Source organism: Rhineura floridana, chromosome 2 (assembly GCF_030035675.1).
Source record: "Rhineura floridana isolate rRhiFlo1 chromosome 2, rRhiFlo1.hap2, whole genome shotgun sequence".
NCBI lineage: Eukaryota > Metazoa > Chordata > Lepidosauria > Squamata > Rhineuridae > Rhineura > Rhineura floridana.
In genome coordinates, this window is record NC_084481.1 from 140,519,207 (window position 1) to 140,543,803 (window position 24,597).

General features: G+C 42.6%; 1 protein-coding gene and 1 pseudogene across 7 annotated transcripts in view; one reads left to right on the forward strand and one right to left on the reverse strand.

The window, feature by feature from the left end:
• The window catches only part of TPCN2 (two pore segment channel 2), a 69,749-nt gene that overhangs the window by 26,714 nt on the left and 18,438 nt on the right, over positions 1-24,597 (forward strand). For 4 of the 7 annotated variants that reach the window (XM_061610679.1, XM_061610681.1, XM_061610680.1 and 1 more), the window contains exons 7-21: positions 336-408; positions 2,157-2,256; positions 3,028-3,093; positions 5,617-5,681; positions 8,438-8,535; positions 8,665-8,746; positions 8,853-8,939; positions 11,399-11,518; positions 13,696-13,755; positions 13,844-13,972; positions 14,362-14,411; positions 16,384-16,483; positions 16,594-16,665; positions 19,133-19,206; positions 20,784-20,874. In XM_061610679.1, coding sequence (XP_061466663.1) covers positions 336-408; positions 2,157-2,256; positions 3,028-3,093; positions 5,617-5,681; positions 8,438-8,535; positions 8,665-8,746; positions 8,853-8,939; positions 11,399-11,518; positions 13,696-13,755; positions 13,844-13,972; positions 14,362-14,411; positions 16,384-16,483; positions 16,594-16,665; positions 19,133-19,206; positions 20,784-20,874 — 1,267 coding nt within the window. Of the gene's footprint in view, positions 1-335; positions 409-2,156; positions 2,257-3,027; positions 3,094-5,616; positions 5,682-8,437; positions 8,536-8,664; positions 8,747-8,852; positions 8,940-11,398; positions 11,519-13,695; positions 13,756-13,843; positions 13,973-14,361; positions 14,412-16,383; positions 16,484-16,593; positions 16,666-19,132; positions 19,207-20,783; positions 20,875-22,953; positions 24,092-24,597 lie in introns of all 7 variants that reach the window. The other 3 variants (XM_061610675.1, XM_061610677.1, XM_061610676.1) reach the window with 2 other exon arrangements.
• On the reverse strand, positions 6,437-6,988 carry LOC133378320 (vacuolar protein sorting-associated protein 29-like; annotated as a pseudogene).

Sequence of the window (24,597 nt, forward strand, 5' to 3'; positions counted from 1 at the left end):
ATGATCCTCCAGCACAAGAGTTGAAAGTTGAGAGTGGATTTTGTGGTGTTTTGAGTACAGCTGTAAACTTGTTGAAAGACTGTCAATGAAGAACTCTACATCGCCATAGGAAAGAGTATATCAGAGCTGTGTTCTCTTCCCAGTTTTTGACTAGATTCAGTAAAACGAAAATGCCTCAGCTGTGGAAATAATTTCTGAGGGCAACTGATTACTTCTTTTAAAAAATCGATCTATTCTGGGCTTTTTGAATAGTGTGATCTGGTGTTATCCCTCTGCATCCTCCTTACATTTTAATGAAAAAGCTAATGTTGGCATTTGTATTTTCTTTCTCATAGTGTTATGCTGCTATTAGCTGTTCACCTGTTTCTCTTTACCATGTTTGGCATGTTGCTGTTTGCTCGAACAAAGGTAACTGTCCCTTTCTGAAATGTCCACAATCTTTTCTGCATTTTAGACATAGTATTATGATGGGTCTGGAAAATCCCCCCAATTCCTTAAAACAGACACTGTAAACTAATTTAGGCCTGTGGGCACACTTGGATTTTTAAGTGAGTGCTGGGGCACCACCTCTTTGGTCACTTCTCTTCTCTCCTCCCACCAGATCATACCCCCACCCCCAAAAAATAGAGACAAAAGGATAGAAAGTGTGTGTGCACACTTCACTTTTCCAGGGAATCTTGGTAAAAGTTGAATTCAGTGGAATTAATCTGCAAGCAGATAGAGCTGAAAGATTGCAAAGGAGTGTCACTTTTCCAACTTCCTCTTTTCAGTTTCCTCCTTCAGCTCTATGTACTTTCCAAGGGAGAAAAAGGTAACCACCTTCACCATCTCATGACCAATCATGTGAGAGAAATTGCATGACTAAAATCCTCTAACATAATAGTTTTTTGCATAAACTGTTACCTAAGTAAAACTGCTATGTTAATGCCTCCATATGCATACCACCATAAACTCCAAAATAAATGTGTCAGTGAAATGGAGACATCTGTCTTCTGCACTGTCTTTCTGCAATCTTTTCTCTCTGTATTTTGCTGTGCTCTTCCCTTGTGTATATACACATAAAGGTTCCCCCCTCTGTCTGTCTCTCTCTCTCTGTAGGGTGTGTGTGTAAAAAACAAACAAACAGAGTACCAATATACATTCAGTACCAATTCTCTCCAAGTATATTCACTTAGGGACTGACTACGTGTAAGGAACAAATCTGTGTAGCACAACCCCAGTACTGTGGGAGGCAGAATCTTGAAATGGAGAAGGGCCAGGGGATACTTAAAATCATAGAGTTGGAGGGGGCCTATAAGGCCATCAAATCCAACCCCCTGCTCAATGCAGGAATCCAACTTAAAGCATGCCTGCATCTTCAAAATGCATTTACTTATTTAAAACATTTATATACCACTTAATCATTTGCCTTTCTAAGTGGTGTACATAAAAACAAGCCAAAATAAAATAAACAATGAAACCATAAAATCATAATAAATCCAAACACTACCTTAATATACCTACCTTAACACTGCCAAAATGTTCTTTCCCACTGCTTCTCTTCCCTCAGGATTTAAAAAATGTATATGCCTTCTAAATACACAATTGGAACATCTTGAGAAGGAAAATAAAAGTCTGTTGATTATCTGGAATTACAGTTTGCAAATCTTCCACTTTGTAACAATGATATGGAAATAATAAAATATTATGGAATTAAACATTATAGAATAATATAAAAATATTGTAGCTTAATTCTAGCCATCTTAATTTTAGCCATTCAGACACCAGCTCAAATGAGACCAATTTTGGAAGATGGTCATATAAGGTGCATTATGAGGAAGTGGATTGTTTAGATTAACATGGCAAGATGACTAGAAAAAGTGTCATTTGAGACTAGATGTATGTCTTGTAGAAATATCGGGATATTGCATTTCATTTTTCTTCTGTTTTAACAATTTCTTAAGTAGTTGTCTGTCTGTCTGAAGCTAGAAGTAACTGGACTGATTGTAACATGATGTAGTGTGGCCCCCTCCTTCCACACTCCCTGAAGATAGATTGTGTGTGTGTGTGGCATCATGCACTTGCATTAGACAGTGGGGATTGTGCATGGCTCTTAAATGGCTTTGATTGGCTCTTTAGTATTGCTTTTGAGTAGTGACTTGGATCTTTGTGGCTAGGATGGTCAGCAGGACAAGGAATGGCAAGGATATTTTCACAACTTGCCAGATTCATTAACTTCATTGCTGGTACTGCTGACAACAGCAAATAATCCAGACGGTAAGTGCACTTTACTAAAAATATTTTCAACAATTTAGAGAATTAAGATTTGAGCAAATTCATATTTTTTCATTGTAGGGCAAACTGAGATTTACACTATTTGGTGGGATGGTTCCCCCCATTTCTTAGGAAAGTGGATGTAAATTACTGCAAGTTCACTGTGTCATAGGCTTGATTTGATTACCATAGAAACATGAGAGACATTCCTTTCCCCCACCATTTATGTGCCCCACTCTGATTGTCTTTAAACAATCTTTGGTTAAAGACAGATGTACCTGGAGCAGGTATGGGTTTTTGACCTGCAAGGCGAGTGCTTTCTCCTCCCATCCCCCTCTTGTAAAGACACATATATGGTTTGAATTCTGATTGCGTCTTACTGTTTGTCCCTCCCTCCCCCCACTCTTCATGCAGACTAATTGCCTTTTTTGTCTTGTCAAGTACCTAGCATGTATATCTGATGAAATATTTGTTGGGTGGTCTTTAGTGTTTGGGTGTTTTAAATACTGCAGAGAGAAGGAAGCTGGCTTTGTGATTAACATAAAGGTTGACTATTCAGTGCTGTGCAAATCTAGCTTCCAGCAAAAAACCCAGAAGTGAAGGTTCACCGTGAGTTAGACAATAATGCTATACATACTTCTTAACGAGTGGTGACTGCACTTTTGCATTGGCCCAATTGCAGAAGCTGTTTATATATTTTTCGTTTTCAGGATTTTACATGTGCGCTATTATTTCAGGCACAACACTTCTAACTTTTTAAAAATTATTGTACAGTGATGATTCCTGCCTATTCTAAGAATCGAGCATATTGCATCTTCTTTATATTCTTCACTGCAATAGGTAAGCTACTTATTCATTTGAATAAAATATAAATCCCTATGCAAGTCATTCAATGCAAATGTTGTTCTTGATTTTCTCTGTATAAGGGTGCTTCCAGATGGGTGTGGGGGGGGGATTGGTGCTTCTCATGCATGCAAATTTTTCTCAGCATTGGCACAACATCATTGGCAGTGCGATCCCTTATTCTCCCTCATTTCATCTGGATTTTCTGGGGAAAATCTGATAACTAAAAAAAACCCTGTTTGCAAATTAAGCCCCTGTTTAGAAGCACGCTAACTGCTAGTTTAATCTTGGGAAGTGAATAGAAGGCAGTGTGGTTTTAATAAAACATGCGTCAAAAACAGGGCAGTTTACAAAGGCAAGTCTGAGGAGCCAGATAGACTACAGTAGAAGGGCAGCGAAAGGAGTTGTTTGCCAGTTGGTGTAATAACTGAGATGTGCTCTAGGGAGGCTACTATCTCAGGCAGGGAGAAGTGTAACAGTGCACCTGTAGTGTTGAGCAGGGTAGAAAGCATTGTCTTAGTTTTTTGCTATACTAAGGTGCTATTGTTACATTATTAATTACTAGCCCTTCACTCAAAGGTCCTAGGGCGGGTTACAACAATGTTAAAATTTGATATTAAAAACAACTTAATATCCCAAAATACAATGAGTCCTAAAAGTACATGTCTCAGGTGTCAAAGACCAGGGTAAAGAGGTGCGTCTTCAGCATTCACCTAAAACTGTATAGCAAAGATACACCTTGGTGGGGAGGAAGTTCCACAACTTGGGGGCCACTACAGAGAATGCCTTCTCCCGGGCCATCACACCTCTGAGATTCCGAGCGTGGCAGAACTACCAAAATGGCCCTCTCTGCTGATCTCAACACCCGAGAGGGTCTGCAGGGAAGGAGACGGTCTTTCAGATATTTGGGACTTAAGTCATTTAGAGCGTTAAACACTAGTGTGAGGACCTAAAATTGGACCCAGAAATTAACTGGCAACCAATGCAGCTGTTTTAAAATAGGGGTTATATGAGATCTAAAGGGGGCCCCAGCCAGTAATCTGACAGCTGCAGTTTGGACCAGTTGAAGTTTCCAAGTTATCTTCAAGGGCAGCCCCACATAGAGCACATTTCAATAGTCCACTCTGGGAGTTACCAGAGTGTGGAATATTGTGGCCAAGTCATCTCTGTCCAAAAGGGGCTGAAGCTGGCAAACCAGCTGGAGCTGGAAAAAGGCACTCCTAGCCACTGAGACCACCTGAGCCTGCAGTGGCAATGCTGGATCCAGAAGTACCCCCAAGCTGCAAACCTGCTTCTTCCAGGGGAGTGCAACTCTGTCCAGAATAAGCCGTCTCACCTCCTGGATATGAGAACTCTGGACGCATAACACCTCTGTCTTTTCAGGATTCAGCCTCAATGCCCACATCCAGCCCATCACTGCTTCCAAGGCAGATTCAGTGCTATGGCCAGGTGTGAAGCCAGATTGGAAATAATCCGTTTCCTCCAAGCATAGTCTTTTGACTCTGCAGGTTCTGAGAACTTTTGGAAAATTAATGGGAAGACGGCATGTGTGACTCAGCAGGGAGCTTGAAAAGGAATGAGGCAAGGCAGCCAAGGAGGATTTCCCCTACTGAACAGAAGGAAAACTGGGAGGAAGGAGAATGCTGTGGCTGATGGCAACCCTCTTATGTTAGGAACCATTGTGAAAGGAACTGAAAATGAAACAGCCTTACACAAATCTGTAGTTTGACCACATTTAAAATACTGTATGTAGTTCTGGTTGCCTTGTCTCACCTCCAAAAGGATATAGAGCTGGAAAGGGTACAGGAAAGGGCAACCCAAGTGATCGGGGAGAGCAACTTCCCTATGAGGCATTTGGGGTTGTTTTTTGCTTCATCTGCTATTTCTGTAAATCAGATGACTGTTCAAGGTACAAGAGGCTGGGGTTCTTCCTGGTCAGTTGGTAACTCGACAAGTGAGCTGTGACACAATTGAAGGTTAAAGGTCTGACTGCCGTTACAGTGAGATAATTCATCCTATTTTCAGATATTGCATCCAAACCATCAGTTAAGCACTTCCTAGAAATATTTTTTTCTTTAACCTTGTATACTCCCCCTCCCTTGTCCTGCCCTGAGTTGTGGCTTTCTCTGGGAAAATAAAACCATATTTAATGACAGAAAAAAGTATCTTCTAGATCTATGGGTCGCTTAAAATCCATCTGATTAAAATTTATCATTCATTCATGCATCATAAAATTATCTAAGCCAGTCTTAAAAGCCAGGTATCTTTTTTCTTTCTTTCTCTTTGAAAGAGTGCACTAGGGGAAAAAAACAGGTTTTAAAATGTGTGTTCATACTTCTAAAATAATTTTAGAAAAAATCCCCATTTTACCAACTCACTTTGGGAATTGTCCTTATTGTTGCCATTTCATTGCAAATTCCTAGATGATGAGGCATTCAAACTGGACTCAGTTCAGTCTGCAGTTGAATAAACACATGGTAGCTTTTTTTTAAAGTAAAGATTGTTTTTCTTTTTTTGAAGGGAACTTATTTCTGATGAACTTGCTGACAGCAATAATATACAATCAGTTTCGTGGATATCTTCTGGTGAGTAAAACCTAACTAATGTTTTGTTGCATGTTAATCATAGTTCTTGGAATGCCAAAACATAGCACAGGCTACTGTGCAGAAAATTCCTGCTCTTTGAGCAGTTCAGTGGTCTTCAGGATTCAGGGTGTTCGGAGTGGTAGAGATTTTGGCTATGGTACAGACAAATACAGCTGTGACATAGCCCGCTTCTCCACAGACGGATCTAATGTTTGTGCTGTATGTGAGTGCTGCTGCCACCACAAGAGTGGCTTGGTTGGGTCTTTCCCATGTGATTGCCAGCACAGGAGGAAGTGATTCAACAAGGAAAATCCACATGATTAGCTCCCTTTCACATACACTTGATTGTGATATTCACATGCACAGTTCATCTCTCTCTCTCTCTCACACGAGAGAGGGAGAGAGGGGGGGAGAGAGAGAGAGAGAAGGTGTAAGCAGACATTTCCTAAGGAGATACTGTTATCTGCCCATCCAATAATATTAATTGCAAAATATTACAAAACTGGGAATAGTTCACGTGAACAGACAGAACTTTGCTGTGCACCTTGAATGGTATTTGCAGGCATGAACAATTTTTAAGCAAAAGAAAAGAGTTAAGCCAAGACAGTCTTTGTAAGACGTCAAGTACTGTAATCGTTGTCTACAACAGAGTAAGAGGAGCTATTTCATAATCTAACAATGTAACAAACACTGTGGACTCTGAGTGCATATTGCACAAAATAAAAATGGAGAAAAGCCAGGCAGAGCGATTTGCTTTAAGATTTCTTGTACTTGGTTCTTTCTACTTTCACATCATCACCATTCACCAATCAGCTGATAAACTTAAGTGGCAACAGCGGAAGCTTGGATGTCTTTCAGCACAAATGAAGCAATTATGTTGTTTTCCAAAGCACTATAAACTCCTGTCACTGATCCAGGGCTGATACAGAACTTGTTTTCATGTTGAAATGCTTCAAATATTTGTGTGTGCCTTGAAATTAGGATGTCCACATCAAACTGCCTTTGCAGTAATGCCAGATTGGCCACATCACTCCATGGAAAAACTTGATGGCCATGGATCAGCTCAATCTTAAACTGTCCAACAGATACAACTTTCCATTCAGGAGAATTCATGTTCTAACTACATGAACAGTGCCAGCCAGAGTCTTCAGATAGTCATAGCTATCCTTTGTGCAGAGGTTTCCAGTGCAGAGAATGTGCTGAATTTTTCCTGGAACCAGCAGTTTCTTGAATTTACCTGGCAGGCTGTTGCAGGGGTGTGTGATATGAAGGTCTCTCAACACTAACACAAATTTATGCCCAGCCATCTCGGGGGCCTTTAGTGCCCCTTCTTCAGTTCTTTCCTTCCTTCGCTTCCGATGTGTTAAGCCCCAAATCTGGAAGTTAGATTATGTGTGTTGCTTTAAACCCAAAAGCACTTTCGTAGATCTATACCAAGGATGCCCAATCTCTCTCCTGAAGTGCTACATTTTTGGGAAATGGGATATTGGGGATTATGACCCACAGTAATGGGTAACAGAGTTTTATGTGTGTGAGGAAACCAGAAACACTGTTTGTACTTTGCTTTGAAATAGCTGCATATTTATCATCATTAGGAGAATAAAGGGTTCTGCCATTATGGCCAAGAAAAGCAACTGTGCCCCTTTAGTTTGTGGGACCAAAAAAGGTAAGTGGTTGTGGTATCCTCTTCCTAGATCTCATTTTTCAGCTTTCCCTAATTCCAGATAATGGACAACAGCATTCCTTGTATTTTGAATTTTGATCTGGCAACTCTTTTTCAGCCAGAGATATTCTTGTGTGTTGTTAGAACTGTGAAGTTCTTTCTTTCTTTCTTTCTTTCTTTCTTTCTTTCTTTCTTTCTTTCTTTCTTTCTTTCTTTCTTTCTTTCTTTCTTTCTTTCTTTCTTTCTTTCTTTCTTTCTTTCTTTCTTTCTTTTTCTTTCTTTCTTTCTTTCTTTCTTTTTCTTTCTCTTCCTTCCTTCCTTCCTTCCTCGCCCCCCCAGTCCAAAGAAGGAGAGGTGCCTTCTGAACAAAATGAATTATGTAGCATCTATATATTATAGGGCTGATTCATTCATACATCATTTAATGCCACAGTATCATTATTTTCATAGCTGACGACTTTCCAGATGGATACAGGAATGGACAACTACCCCCTGCCAGTGGCGGCACTGCTGCTAACTAGGATGGGGCAGGGTGGCTGTGCAGCCCATCTGGCCCTCCCATCCTTCACTTGCGAATCCCTGACCTCTCCACCACCCTGGTACTGTCCCGTTAAGTGACAGCGATGCTGCTGTCAGTAGAGGCAGTGGCACAGCATCGCCCCACCGCCAGCTGCTCCTGGATGAATGCACAAACTTCCTTCCATGAAAAATTCTTTTGTATGATGATAAGAGAGCTTCACTTTGAGATTTTTCTCAGTGTTTACTGTTGGACGCCTGCAACTTGTCCCTTAAAGTTGCATCATCAAGATTCATATCTTCGGAGTTTCAGTAATCTCGGCGGTCAACACTTCAGTAACCTTCTCCTTAACTCCATGAGCGTGCCAATCAGTTACACCAGCGAAGGTGTTCCAGAGGCCAGGAGCTCATGATGGAGCTTGTCGCAGAGACTTCTTATCTTGGGCTGGAGCCTTTAATTCACATTATACTTCATGTGACAGTTTCAAAAGAGAGCAAATCTTCTCTGGTTCCTTATGTTCAGTGCCTATATCTTTCTGCTGTGTATTGGGAGACATAGATTTTCTTCTCTTTTCAGAAATCGGTTCAGTCCTCACTTTTCCGAAGACGTTTAGGAATCCGGGCTGCATTTGAAGTTCTTTGCTCTCTGAAAGAGACTTCTATCAATAAGAATGTGTAAGTAAAATACATTTTAAAAGGCTGATGCAATGCCACAATTTTACAGGTCACACATTTGGGGTGGTTGGGTGGAGATGAGGAACAGAAGGTTAATGATTCCTTCTCACACGTTTTGCTTTTACATAGCTTGTGTGTCCAATCTGAGACCTTAGTTCAAGTACTTCAGAAAGTAAAAATGGATTCTGATTGCAAGGAAGCAATCATTGGGGTAGGACTCATGTTTTTATTTAACTAGTTGTATTCAGTTCATCTTAAATATTGTTGTTGACAAGCAAAATCAGTGTGTTAACTACCAGTTTCTCTTACAAATGCAGAACCTTGAGGCGTATCCCCCAGGAGGGCTGTCTGCTGCTCAGTTTCAGACACTCTTTGATGAACTTGACAAACACAAAGTTAAAGAGGTATGGGCCTGGCTATCATTTATGCCAGCCTTACCAACTTGACACCCTCTGGGTATGCTGGCTTTGGATAATGGGAGCTATAGTCCAAAACATCTGAAGGGCGCCAGGTTGGTGAAGTCTGATTGATGCAGTCATAAATTTGTGATTGCTAGACAAATTCATGGAGAGTAGTCAGTAGGAGCTACTCATGGGAATGAGTCTGAAGCTTGCATGTAACCTCCCTGTCCTTAGCTGGCATAGAATATAAATTTTGAATTGGATTGCCTTTATTTTATGTGGGTTCTCCTCAGCACCAGAATCAGTTTTCAACAACATAGATCATTTGGTCAGTGTGATCTTATGTACTTGGTTAAAATAATAAAATTCACTATCTGAGTTGGGTAGAGGGAGGTTAGTATAAGCCTCAGAGTTGTTTCCACTGCAGTGCTTTGAAAAGGCTCAAAATTGACCCTGAACAACAAAAAAAAGGAACTTGGCATCTTACAGTACAGCAGAGGATTCTCTGACTGTTCATTTTTTTCTTCATTATTTTTCATTGCACAGTAAAGCAATGGAAATTAACCTTGTCCCCTATAAGTATTCAGGTTTTCTAACTGTGTGGTGAGTCTGAGAATTCTTGAAGTAACTGCAATTAATGCTGGATAGTTCTGATAAAGAATTGCTTGGATAAAGTTAATGGGAATAGTTATGAATAATGTTAACTCAAAGTTTCTTGTTTTATTATGCTTGTTGGCTTGTTTATAGTACAGTTGCCTTTCAATTTCTGTTCCTTCTTAGCCCTAATTATGTGCTTACTTGTGTGTAAGGCACTCGCATATCCCTGCCTCTGATGGTGCATCACTTGCATGTTGAGCACGGAGAACTGAAAAAGGAGCCCTTCATGCAAGGAATTACTCACATGCATAATAAGCTCTGTGCAAGTGGGAATATCAATGGCATAGGGGTCCTGTTTCTGTGGACCCCCTATGGGAGAGTAACTGCTTCTGCAAAGGGTTCCTTTTTGAGTATTTGAAAGTTGTGGGGCAGTGCAGCCACGAGAACACATCATGAGGGATGGGACTAGAAGTGTGCCCCCTCCTATTGCAACATGTGAGCATCCTACATGTGGTTAAATGAATACACATTTCCTGATTAGGAAGGCACTTTTGTTAGTGTTGTTTGTTACCCTTTTTTAAGACACTTGTCAAGAGCTCATACAACAAATTGTCATGTTAGTTGTGATTGCTTCAAGTGCTGGTGTGTTGCTACCCCCCCCCAATGCTCAATGGAGTGCATTATGGTTGGTCAGCGAGATATGAGATTGCATTTTTCATTTTATTCCTGATTTGCATACTGCCTTTCTGCATTACTGTACTCAAGGCAGTTTACAGCCCAAATAAATGACAAAGTATACCACAATAATCACATTGAATCCTGTAACAAGGATACCCAACATGGTGTCCTCCAGACGTTGTTGGACTTCAGCTCCCGTCATCTCTGTTCATTTGCCATGCTGGCTGTGGCTGATAGGAGTTGGAGTCCAACAACAACTGGAGGGCACCATGCTGGGAACCCCTTGTCCTGTAACAATATAGCTAAAAAAATAAAAAACAAAGTTAAAAAATCCATCAGATATTTGCAGCAAGCTAATATTAATGAAATATCAGCAAATGGTGATAAAACAAGACCACCCACATCAATTACATTAAATCATGACCATATAAACAACCAAGAAGAATATCAGCAAAAATTATAATGCTTAAAATGCCATAAATTTCCCTCTGCAAAATCCACTTTTTCTGAGAAGCCTTTGGATCATTCTTCTAGTCCCTGTTGTATCCAAAGTACGTATAATTGAAGTAATCACATATTCCCACCCTGCCTACACATCCTTCCAACACCCCCTTCCTCTGTTGCTTCCTTGTGTCTGTTTTAGACTGTAAACCCTTTTGGGTGAGGGACCTGCCATACCTATTCTTTGTAAAGCATCATGTACATAGATAATGCTGTGTATAAATAAATTAATAACAACAACAGTGCTGCTACGTTGTGAATCCCTGCTTTCTAAATAGGGTCTCACTTCTCCCAGAAGAGTGCAGAAAATGAAAAAAGATATATGCCAAAGATGCCCTAAAACATACAGAAACTGCTCAGAATTCTTATTTCTGCTCATGCTATAAGGTTACAAGGGAAAGCCTTCTGAGGAATCTGATTAGTAGTAATGTTCATCTGCCTTAATCTTGTTGCCCTTAGAGATATGTGGATGGGGTTTGCTTTTCTGTCACCCTACTAGGTCTCTGAAGAAGGGCTGCAGGCTTGTGTGGAACTGTAGCAGCGCTGTCACAACAGACCTCAGTGATATGGACTTAAGTCACTAGATTTATGCCTCCCCTTGCTCACACCACCTCAAGGCCATGTGTTCTTGAAGACGTCCTGAAACAATAGGTCATGTTGACAGGGCTTTTATGTTTTCTTTTCAGCGTCCTCCCAGGCCAGATTATCAGTCGCCTTTTCTACGGAGAGTTCAATTTGTCTTTGGTCATCGCTACTTTGGGTATTTAGGGAATGCTGTTGCTCTAGCAAACATTTGCTGTGTGTGCGTAAGTATACCATGTTTTAAATACATTTCTGAGGAGTGATTTTACATTAAAACCAGTTTTAGCAGGCCAGTTTCTCTTCGTTTTGTTTGAGGTAGCTATTTTTGTTAGAGCACAGAAGCCCTGCTGGATCAAACTAAATCTTCAAGCGGCATCCGGAGTCCACTAGCAGCCAAACAGATGTTTCTCGGAACTGCAGTGGTTGGGAATTGGTGGCCATCTAGATGTTGCTGGCTGCAGCTCCCAATATCCCTGACCATTGGCCATGCTGGCTGCTTAAAACCTTTTTGTTTACACAAGCCAATCCAGACACAAAGATGTTGATGTGTTTTCATTTATCTTTTAGTCTGGGCTGTTTTTAAAATGTTTTTAATTACTTGTTTTTAACCATTTTATTGGTCATTTAAAGTTTTTTGTAAACATCTTAGAGGTTTGGTTTTTTTACAATCAAGGGGTGTATTTATTTTGTTAAATAAATAAAAATAAACAACATCTGGAGAGCCACATGTTTCCTTTCCTACTATATACGAAGTTAGGATTCATTTTGCTGCACTGGACAACTCTTTTATACTTCACGTCACTTTATTAATGTATTACGTTATGGGATTCCTATGAAAAAAGGAACTGTACACACATGATCACAGGGATAGAAACTCTGGTTTGGGAAAGTTTGGACATCTCGGATATAAGGCATTTAATCTAGTTGCTGGCATCCCACAGTGTATTTGTATGGGAATTGTCACTGGCAACTACAAAAATACATTCCTGGTGTATTTCTAGTACACCAGAAATAATGTCTATTGATTAGAAATGACTTTTTGTAACGTTAGAGGTCCTTTCTCATCACCTTCCAAAGGTTTAATGCTGAAGCATGGTGGTTCTTAAACTTCATTGAATTGAAGACCGCTGTTGCATTTGCTTGTTCTTGGTGGAACAAGAACTTGTTTTATCTTAAAAGCCATGATCTGGGACGGATGCTTGAAAGGTTTATGAACTAGATTTCAACTGCTGCATTTGCCCTGTGAACCCCTTCCAACTGAGCTTTGTGTGTGAACACAGAAAGAACCATGTTGTACACAGGTGGTTTCTGTGTAATTTCCACTGCAGGCACTTGAATTGATGGGCAGGCAAGCTGTCTTGCAAAAGGGTTGCCTCTTCAGCATGTGTTGAAAACATCTCAAACTTGTGTGCCATTCTGCATGGAGGCACCAAGGATCAGCTGATCACTGGCACAGAAACCCCAACAATCAACTGATTGTCAGCATGTGCCAAGTGCTGTGCACGGGCTTTGCACAGGGTCGGCGGTGCCTGCAACCCCTCTTTTCACCATCTGCCTCTTCATCTGCCTTTATCTTTAGTGCAGGTGGGTGTGTCTTGGCCAAAACAGCCTCACAGACCAAATGGGATGGGCTAGTGGGCCTAATTAGGTCAATGAGGTTCCCCACTAATTCAGTGTAGCTTTGCAGATTGTCACTCACTATCAAGTGGCAAGTTCTTCCAGGCAAATAATTTGACAGAGCTAATGCTTTAACAACCCAGTATGGTTGGGCATTTGACCAGTGAAAAAACAGTTTGGTCAATTGACTGGTCATATACTGCCAAGTAAAGTGTTAACAATGAAAACAACACATTTTTAAAGCATTAACAACGAGAACAACAAATATCATCATCAAGTTTGATACTTAACGCTAATTACCAAAAAGCAAGCATCAAATTGGATAGCAGCTATACTCGCTGATTCTAGGCAGACACAGTGGCTTTTACCCCTGGAGGCTGCCTGTCTTCCTGTTTGGAGATGTTTGCAGTTATAGCTTTGCTATGTTCTTAGGTATGCCCTGGCTGTTGAATGGCTAGTGGCTGCTGCCCTTTTTCCTGCCCTTGCAAACAAATGACACCTTTTAATTTCATTAATCAAGGTGCCATTTGCACAGTGGCATTTTTGGAATATTTGACAAACCAGTAGGCTGTCAATGTATCAGCATGCAAACTTTTACAGCCCCCAGTGCCCCATAGGTATAGTACTTAGTGGGTTGGTTAAGATTTCTTATGATCTGGTCGTTTTTATATTTATTTTATGTGCTAGGTGTGAGTTAAGAACAGCTTTGATTCGAACACTTTATAATGCTTTAGTTTAAAAGTTTGGCACCAGTTAATTATTGTCTATTTCTCCTCCCCTCAAGGTGATCATGGTAATAGATGCAGATAAGCCACCAGCTGCACGGGATGACTTCTTTTTAGGGGTAAGGTCTCTCTCTCTCTGTCTTTCTCTGATATGTGTATTTCATTAAATGCTGAATTGTTAATTAAACTATAATTTAAATTTTCAAGGTTATAAACTGTTTCTTCATTTTCTACTACCTTCTGGAAATGTCGTTGAAACTGCTAGCTCTGGGATTAAAAAGATATTTATCTTACCCAAGCAACATATTTGATGGACTTCTGACTCTGGTTCTGATGGTGAGTATTGCTAAATAACCTCTGTTCTGTGTTTGCATAATAAAGATGGCAATTGACAATATGCTATAGGATAAGAAAAGAGTTTGTACATGTGACTGCCTTGGCCTTGTTTTTGTGTGTGTGCTGCACAGTTGAATCAGAAAATAACTTCTTGTTTGTAAAAGGATAGTCTAAAAGTCTGAATGTGATGGTTGTATTTCTTTCATGGGTGGAAACTACTTTGTGGGATGCAGAGGGAAGAAAAAAAGCTTTCAAGATCATGCTTGTTACAAAGATCTCAGTGTCATGTTGTCAGGATGTTTGTTTCTAATAAATATTGTCTATTACCTAAACACCTAGCTCATAAATAATAATAATTGTTATAACCTTTGCTCTCCTTTTTCTCAAAGGTTTTGGAAGTGTCAACTTTTGCTGTGTATGGATTTCCTCATCTGGGCTGGTATGTGCCCTTCATAAGCAAATGTAGCTGTCCAGAAATGTATGCCTTTTGATGCTACTACCATCCACCATTTGCCTCTTCCCAGAATGTAGAGGTGGGGGCAGGAAAATTATGACCAGCAGCTGTCTCTTGTCTGGCTTTAAATCAGCTGTTTTTTCTATTAGTGGCAGGCTCTGATAGCTCTTCATTTGTAGATTTTTTTTAAAAAAAGTGTGACATGCGAGGGACCTAGTGGTGCATTATCTGTGTTTCACAGAGATCTAATAATATCTGCAAGCACAATGGAAAATCCTTTCAGAGAAAATAGCAGGCTTGCAACCATGGAGCCAAAGAACCAGGGTGGTGTAGTGGTTACAGTGCTGGAGTGGGACCTGGGAGTCTAGGGTTCAAATCCCTGCTTGGCCATGAAGCTCTCTGCGTGCCCTTGAGCCAGTCATAGAGGCATAGAATAGTAGAGTTGGAAGGGTCCTATAAGGCCATCAAGTCCAACCCCCTGCGCAATGCAGGAATCCAAATCAAAGCATTCCTGACAGATGGCTGTCCAGTTGCCTCTTGAATGCCTCCAGTGTTGGAGAGCCCACTACCTCTTTAGATAATTGGTTTCATTGTCGTATGGCTCTAACAGTTAGGAAGTTTTTCCTGATGTCCAGTCGAAATCTGGCTTCCTGCAACTTGAGCCCATTATTCTGTGTCCTGCACTCTGGGATGATCGAGAAGAGATCCCGGCCCTCCTCTGTGTGACAACCTTTCATGTACTTGAAGAGTGCTATCATATATCCCCTCAGTCTTCTCTTCTCCAGGCTAAACATGCCCAGTTCTTTCAGTCTCTCCTCCTAGGGCTTTGTTTCCAGTCCCCTGATCATCCTTGTTGCCCTCCTCTGAACCTGTTCCAGTTTGTCTGCATCCTTCTTGAAGTGCGGAGACCAGAACTGGACACAGTATTCAAGATGAGGCCTAACCAGTGCTGAATAGAGGGGAACTAATACTTCACGCGATTTGGAAACTATACTTCTGTTAATGCAGCCTAATATAGCATTTGCCTTTTTTGCAGCCACATCACACTGTTGGTTCATATTCATCTTGTGATAAACGACAATTCCAAGATCCTTCTCACATGTGCTGCTGAGCCACATATCTCCCATCTTATAACTGTGCATTTGGTTTCTTTTTCCTAAGTGTAGAATTTTGCATTTATCCATGTTGAATTTCATTCTGTTTTCAGCCCAATGCTCCAGCCTATCAAGGTCCCTTTGAATTTTGTTTCTATCTTCCACGGTATTAGCTGTGCCCCCCAATTCTGTATCATCTGCAAATTTGATAAGCATGCTTTATACGTCCTCATCCAAGTCATTAATAAAAATGTTAAAGAGCACTGGGCCCGGGACCGAGCTCTGTGGTACCCCACTCGTTACTTCCGCCCAGTTTGAGAAGGAACCATTGATAAGCACTCTTTGACTACAATTGTGGAGCCAACTGTGGATCCACCTGATAGTTGTTCCATCCAGCCCACATTTAGCTGTCACTGTCTCTTATGTCACAGGCTTTTTTGTGAGGATAAAATCAGGAAGGGGAGAAGTATGTTTGTATGCCACCTTGAAGGAAAGGTGGGATATAAATGTAATAATAAATAAATTTTTAAAATGTAATATTTCTCTCGGTTTCAATAAGGGCCCTTTAAAAAAATGCTTAAAATTGAGTTGATTAGAGGATCTCTCTCACTCACACACAAACACATACACACGGCATACTGACTTGAAATGGTCACCTCAGTGTGATCTGAGAATGAGGGAACATCCACACAATTCTCAACTGTTAAGGCAAAAGTGCTACATTAAGTCCATGTTGTCTTGTATTGTTTTTTGTAATATTGGGACAAACATCTTGCATGAGTAAGATAACATCCTTAGCTGGCTAGAATATCAGACATGGTTTAGTTCCTTTTCCCAGTTTTTGCATGTGTGTGTTATTTTAGGAAACCTGAAATGTTGGGCTTGCTGTCTCTATGGGACATGGTTCGTCTAGCAAACATGCTTATAGTGTTCAGATTTCTGCGGATCATCCCCAATATAAAGGTACTTCTGCTTTGTTTGAATTTTATTATATTTCTTCCCCACCCCCTTTCTTTTAAGTATATGAATATTTTTAAATAAAAAAACTAATAATTCTTTATCTCTTTTTCCAGTTCATGTCTTTAGTTGCCAGTACATTGCTAGATCTTGTGAAAAATATAAGAGCCTTTGCAGGGATCTTGGTGGTAAGGGAAAACCAATAAAGATGCATTTCTCCTTGTATGTTCAATCTTAATGAAATAATTTTATTAAAAGGATATTTGGCAATGGAATATATGAATGCAGACTTAGTTAACCCTAGTGAAATCAGCATGGTTGACTAATTTTTTTATCCAATTAATCTTTCATATCTGCCCATCCACTCCTCAACTGTATATCTTTTTATTATTCCTTCTAATACCAACCCTAGTTGGTTGAGTGCTTCTTAATTTGGAAACAAATTTTGGAGACTCCTTAGTTTGAAAACTGAAAAAAAAAATCTTTATGGAACTCAAAAAAGATCAACAAGGACTTGTGAGCTTCCAGGACCTGTGGAATATTGAGAGCAGCTTTCGGAAAGTTAAGGTGTCAGAGAGGGAGAGGGAAGAGTGACTTGGTCTACTCATAACACAGTGGTAGGGAACTGTAGGGAGTCCTTAGTTGGCCTGCAGAGCCATTTTTCCCAAACCACATTCACCTGATCCTCACCTGGTGTCATTTGACATCAGGTGTGGGACAGGTGAAGACATGGCTGCAAAGGAACAATCTGGAGCAATCTTAAATCTGGAACAGTCTTAAAGTGTGCTCCCAGCTGTTCTTTGACAAATGATGTTTGTGCTAGCACTGGTTAGTTGAATGGTGGTGACAGAAGCACTGCAAGGACTGGCTGCACTGCAGAGTGTCTGTTGGGAACTCCCTAGTACAGCTGATCCTTGTCTAAAGCTGGGCTTGCTATCAGCACTGATCAGCTAATCAGTGCATATAGTAAACCCCACTGGGATCATCTGTGCCACCCCTACCCAAAGTGGGGCTTACTATAAGCACCGATCAGATGATCAGCAAGAATTCCCTCAGCAGGGAGCCTCCTTAGTGCAACCAATCCCTGCTTTCGACAGGGATCTTCCTGTGCAACCTGGCTTGAGTCCAAGCCAGGCTGCAAAGGAAGAAAGGAAAGAATCAGAAGCACACTTAGGAGTGCACTCCTTATTATTTCCTTTGAAGAAGGGCCAACTGACAGCAGTCGGCTGACATCACCATGAGAAGTGGGTGGCCCTTTCCAAATGGCCCTAACAGCTTATAGCATGTCTCATGGGAAGATGGTGTGTGAATACATGCTATGAGTTAAAAAAAAAAATTCCCTTCCCTGCACTATACGGGGTGGTTTCAGAGAAAAAAGGGAAAAGGGCACTTTTGCCATTTCAAATAATACCGTTTTGGTTTTTCATATGATATTAGACATGGAATATATTCATGTAGTAAGAAATCTCTTGTAGAGAATGCCTAATCTTATTTTGATCTTGAGTGCCAGTTAGCCTATCTCTCCTGCTTGAGAGCTACAATGACAAGCGTATTTGTGTGTGTGGGGGGGGTTCAAGTTGTATCATGTTTGTTAAAGGTAGCGTAAGGTCCAGTTATGGAATTCCTTTGCCACCTTGGAGCTCCATTGTCTGCATGGAGTCATTGAATGATATCACTTTGTTTTTTACTAAGAGGTTAAATAAAAGTAGAATAATGCAGAAACAGTTTTGAGTTATCAAAAAGGCTGAGGCTCCACCTGTTGGCAGATTTAGGAATTGCAAGGTGAAGATGATCTTCCGAATAGTTTGGCAGACAATTCATGGGTCTTTTCTATCACAGAAGCATGGGAACAGATAATTTTCCTAATAAGGCCAATAACATCAGATAAATAGTTTAAAAAAGTTAATAACTTTTCCCTGCCTACCCATGCCTCTCTTTCCTATCTTCCTTTGTTTCCCTGCATCTGTTTTACATGGTAAAACCCTTAGGATAGAGACCTGCCATATCAGTCTTTGAGCATAGATGGCTGCTATATCAATCCATCAATATATTTATTTATATTTAGCGATTGTAAAAGTGGATCATGAATGGGTATCATTTGAAAGTGTCTGTGTTTGCTCAGTTGTTTTGGGGAAAACAAGTATTAATTGACATTTGAACACCAGTACTGAGAATCGTAATGTGATAAATGATAGTTCAGAGAAACACAAGTTATGTGCTGCAGAGAAGCACAACTTTTCTCTGTGTGCATGTATGTAAATACACCAATGGGTGTAATTAAGGCATCTAGAACACTTGACCACAATCTTCAAATCATGAAAAGCAATTCAACACATCCAAGGAAGGGTACTTGATACTGTCCTCTGTAGGATAGTATAGCCTCAGAGGGCTCATGACGGAAGATGCTTTAGGATCCTGTGGTGTGCCATTCCTCAATGTCTGACTCTGCTCCTAGGGCATATATCTTACTACATCAAGACTGCTATAGAGCAGGTGCTTTGAGGTTTTTCTGTCTTCACTGCTTCTCCAAACTGCTTGTAGTAAAATACAAAAGTGAACCAATATTAGTGTAAAATGGGTACTGTTTGTAACAGTGACCTTGGGCTAGGAGATTAGCAATAGAAAGTAACTGATGTCCAACTTGTTCTTCTCTAGGTGGTTTTCTATACGTTTGCAATAGCAGGGATGGAACTGTTTAGGGGTGCCATTGTTCCCATGGGCAATACCAGGTAAGACTTGAAAGGGCAGAAGCTGTGATTGTCCTGTTTTCTGTAGAGTGCCTACCAGAGGCAGGTTGAATATAGCTTAATGCTTCTTGGTTTGACACCAACCTGTTGCTTCCCATCTTCTGTGTGTCTGCCCTACTCCCTCTCTAGCATGATACCCTCCCTTCTCCCGTGTACTGAGCTGTGTGGCTCACAGCTCCTGTCTCCCCACGCCTCCTCTCCCCCTCCCCACCCCAGCTCTGCTCCAGCACAGATTAACGCACTAGGTGTCTGCCCTCCCTGTCTGCTTCTTGCCACCTTTCAGTACATATCCTGCCCCCCTTCCATCATTGGAGAAGGAAGAGACAGTGGGCAGCATTGGTGGTTTGTGGACTGAGCACCAGCTGGTGATGAGAAGGCAGAGGCACCTTGAATGCTCAGCCACTGCTGGGGATGGGACTAGGTGGCTGGAAAGGAGGAGGAAACAGCAGTGGGAGGTCCTCTTAGGTTCCAGGCTTAGGAAGTGCTCAAAGGATAGAAATATATCTTCTGCATGGTACTGCACTTCATAGTATGCCTCTGAAGCACAGCTTGGCTTGGATGACCCTCCACACTTTGGAAGAAGGGCAGTCCCTGACTTTGTATTGCGCTTTCTTCCATACATGATGTTGTAATTCAAGATCTCAGCCACGCAAGGGCAGGGTTGTGGTGAGCACAAACTAGCTGGCCGGCAGTGTTAGGCAGAATTAGTGGAGTCTCCTGCCCGTCCATCCTTTTCTTTGCAAACAGCAAGAGAGGAAACGTCAAAGTCTCCTTGGGCAGCTTGCTGTCTTGGTGAACTGATCTTGAGATGCTGGGGCACTGGAAGCTAAGCCATGTGATCCCAGATTTTGTGGAGACTGGCTGTAGCTGCACCAGCCTTCCTCACTCTGGTGCTCTCAAGATTTTTTTTGTGTCAACTGCCATCAGCCTTAGCCAGCACATGCTGGTTGAGGCTGATGGGCGGTGAAGTCCGAGACAGATTGAGGAAGGCTGTGTTACACCACGGTGAAGAAAAAGCACTCAGTTAAGCTCAGATACATTCTTCACATTTTGATGACTTCTTCAGGATTGAGCCTTGGCAAATAAACCCGTTCTGGGACTGAGTCCTAAATGGTGCCTGACTGAAATGTTAACTTGCTTCTATTTTTTAGAAGATGTTTTTGAGATGTTTTAAAATGTTTTTAGTGTTTTGTCCTTTGTTTGCCGCCCTGGGCTCCTTCTGAAAGAAGTGCGGGAAAGAAACGTAATTAAATAACAATAATAATAATGTAGGGGCATCTCTGTAGTTCAAAACAAATTCCCAACCTTGGAAGAACTGGGTGAATATTCTCTCTCACTGTATCCTTTTAGTCTTGTTGTAGCTTATTATGCCTCTGAATGTATGAATAGGAAAAATATATCTTGGTCCCCAAATGTCAAACTTGTGATTTTCCTCTTCAATTATGGTATCACATAATTTCTGCTGCCAAAATGGCCAGCCTCACAGCAGCAGCTAATCTAGTCCAACATGGCATTCTACACAATGATGAAATAACTTTACATTTCTTATTCCCTTATAGTGTTGCCAACATGACAACTGGAAATGCCACTTTCCAGTGTGGCACATTTGAACAGTTGCAGTATTGGCCAAACAATTTTGATGACTTTGCTGTGAGTATGCTCCTTATGGGGTACTTGGCATTCTCATAATGCACCTGTTGGCTTATTTGATATCTACTAAGAAAGGAGAGAAAAATCCAAAATGCTGAGAAAAATTTATTACTTGGGAAAGCCTAATGGCTAACAGTGTTGTTGTTTATTTCAAATTAGAATATTTTCCCTATGAGTCCGGCCATCACAACGGGTTTTAGCTCTACCTATCGTGCGAAGGCAAGAATGTCTTTGAAGTCAAGACTAGGGGCGTCAGGCCCCTCCCACTCTCCAGTTCATTCTTGCCTTTCGTACGAACAAGATTGAGATCTATATAGCGTAGCGTTTAGCTAAGTTCTTTTGGTGTTTTGTTTGTGTGTTTGACAGGGCGGAGGTATTGTCTCCTGTGTGTCTCCAAATGTCCTCCTTCCCTCTGTCTTGTGTTTAACTGCTTTTAACTGTATCCGATTTTTGGGGACTTCTCTTGGGGAACCTTTTTACCTTGCCCGGGCAGTTTGTTTCCCCTATTGGATTACTCCCCACCCCTAGAGAGACCGCGGCTGCGGATCCTCCTCGTCCTTTCGTTTTTCTTTCTCTCTTGGGCTCTGCGCTTCCCCTGGGAACTTGCGGCTGCAATTCCCTTCTAGCGGCTTGTCTTGCTGGGCTCCCTTTTCCCCGCGCTCCGTGACTCTCTCGGAAGACCGCGGCTGCGGTTTTTCCGATCTCAGCGGGAGCTTGCGGCTGCGGCTCCCGCCGTTACCCCGTCACCCGTTTTAGCCTGCCCGGGTCCGTTCTCGCCCCACTGAAACCTGTGGCTGCAGCTCTTTCATTAACCTGCGAGACTGTCTGCGGCTCCCTCATTAGCGCTTTTACCTCAGCTCACCCCACCGCAAAGGGCTTTGCAGACGGCGACAGCGACTCCCTCTGCGGTGGCTGCCGCATTTCCCCTACTGTCTCTTCCCTCCTGGGGGTTTTTTAGAGCCGCTAGTGCGGCTTTCGGCCCCGCGGCTCCTCCTGCGAGACTGTGCTGGGCAGCCCTTCCCCCAGTTCGCTCCCAGACGGCCGCCATTGCTCCTTCTCTCTCCGCGCTCTTTTTTCCGGGCGCCATTTTTTGAATTCAAATTTCCCACCTTTTTTGTTACCCTTTATTAACCATCGGATACCTTCCCTGCAGGCTATTTATCCGTATGTGTGTTGTATACGTGTTGCAGACAGACTTACACAGGACTGACTTACACACAATTTTACTGTGGCTGTAATCATAGTGGCTGGATTATATTATCAAGGCTGGAGCTCCAATCCTAGTGGGCTGGATTGTATTATCAAGGCTGGAGCTTTAATCCTAGTGGCTGGATTGTATTATCAAGGCTGGAGCTTTACTCTTAGTGGCTGACTTGTACTAAAACTGATTTATATTGGTATATCCTGCCCCCTCTGGGGCCGTGAACCAAGCCTGAAAACCAGCCTACAGCACTAATCTGAGTGTGCCAACTCTAAAACAGCCTATATTATATTAACGCTGATACCTCAGTGCATTCTGCCCCCTCTGTGGCAGTGCACTTCGCCATCTGCCAGTGTATTCTACCCCCTCCGTGGTCGTACGCTGTGCCAGTTCGGGTCTTTACATCCTGCCACCTCCGTGGCAGTGTACTGCACCCAAGTTAATATAAGATGGCAGAACAGCCAGGCATCTCGCCATCAACCCATATGGTGCCAGATCAGCCAGGCATGCCACAATCAGCCAAGCCACAACATCCTAACACGACTAAGACCAGACATGCCAAAGCACTGGCTAAGACAAAACATCTTTCCAGCCATAGTAAACCAAAGCGCCCACATTATGTCTCTATGCCAACCACTACCACAGCACAGGCACACATAAGCGATATTCTCCATTCCCCTGCTGATGCCTCTGACGAGGAAGAGTTTGTTGGTTTTCCCGCTCAGTGTTCGCCTAACGAACCTCCCTCCGTTTTACCGCCCCAAACATCTGTTCCAATAGTTCCTCAGGCACATACATCTGCCACACCCGGTCTGCAGCTGTCTCCTGATTTCCTCTCCCAACTTCAAGCCATGCTGGCATTTTTCACCCAAATGCAGTCAATACCACAAGTTCCTGCCATACCTCCACTCAACATGGACCGACGTGCGTGCCATGAAGCTCATTCTTCCTGCTCACCAGATCCCTTTGATGTAGCCAGAGGCAGATCTACGGACGAAGCCTCGTATGCGGAGGAGTCAACTTTCACTGACCATGTTGAAGGAGACGACTGGAGCGACTACTCAGATCATGAGGAGGATACATCGTATCGCTTGTTTAATACCTCAGACTATCTGCCGCTAGCACGCAGGGTAGTTAATACCCTTGGTCTCCAGACTGCGCCTCCAACTTCGTCCGCCCCAGCTATCAAAGGGGCCAAGGTCCTCAAATCCCCTGCACCTACTGAACACTACATCCCGGTGCCGGACCCAATTACCCAATTAGCCTCTGAAGAATGGGCTCATCCACTCAAAGCTCGACGCTTCAAGAACCTGGCTGACAGACTTTACGCCCTAGCCCCAGACTTTGCCACCAAGTTAGATGTCCCTGGCATAGATGAACCAATCGCTCGCCTCGTTTCACGATCTCTTTTGCCCAGGGAAGGGGAATCCCACCTAAAAGACACTACTGAGCGACGAATAGACTTCGCCCTCCGCAAGAATCACGAGGCCACTGCCCTAGCCATGCGTGCCTCCGCTTCAGCCTCCATCTTCTCCAGAGCATCTATGATGTGGCTGGATGACCTTCTAGAGGACGCTAATCCTGATCCTGTCGCCCTCAGAAGAGCACTATTGAAATTGCGTAAGACAGCAGCTTTTGTGGCCGATGCCACTTTGGATGCCACTCAATTAGGGGCACGAGCCATGACGGCTCAAATAGTCGCTCGTCGCACCCTCTGGCTTCGCCACTGGCAAGCTGATTCAGCGGCCAGATTGAACCTGTCCAGGGCTCCTTACTCCGGATCTCTACTCTTCGGCGAGGAAGCTCTAAAGGCAGTGCTGGTTGATCCAAAAGACGCCCACAAACCGGTTCTGGCCACAGTCAAGAACATCGACCACAGGCCTTTCAGGCGATTTCCTGCCTTCCGTTCTAACCAGCCCTTTCGAGGAACGCGGCCAGGAGGACGAGGCCGCGACTTCAGATCCTATGACCCCAACGCATTCAGGGGCTCCTGGAACCGACGCTTCCAGGGCAGAGGTCAGTACCAAGGGCGCAGGGGCAACTCATCGTCCTCATATAAGGGAGGCCCTCGCCTACACAAGTAGTATTAACGCCCTCCCCATAGGTGGCAGATTACTTAATTTTGGAGATCGATGGCTGCGCCTTACTACGGTCTCCTGGATCAGGGACCTTTTCAGTTATGGCTATACCATAGAGTTCTGGGCAACCCCATCAGACAGATTCCATCCGTCTCCTTGCCCAAGGGCACCAGCCAGGCACAACATCATGCAGACAGCTATACACCACCTCTTGGACATAGCAGCGATAGAGCTAGTTCCCACAACTGAGAGGTCGGAAGGGGTGTACTCCCTCCTATTTGCTGTGCCAAAACGAGATTTATCATGGAGGGCGGTATTGGACCTCAAGTTTGTCAACCGTTTTGTAACATATCGCAGGTTCAAAATGGAATCACTCCATTCCATTACGGAGAGTCTGCATGAAGGAGACTTCCTGGCTTCTATCGACCTTAAGGAAGCGTATCT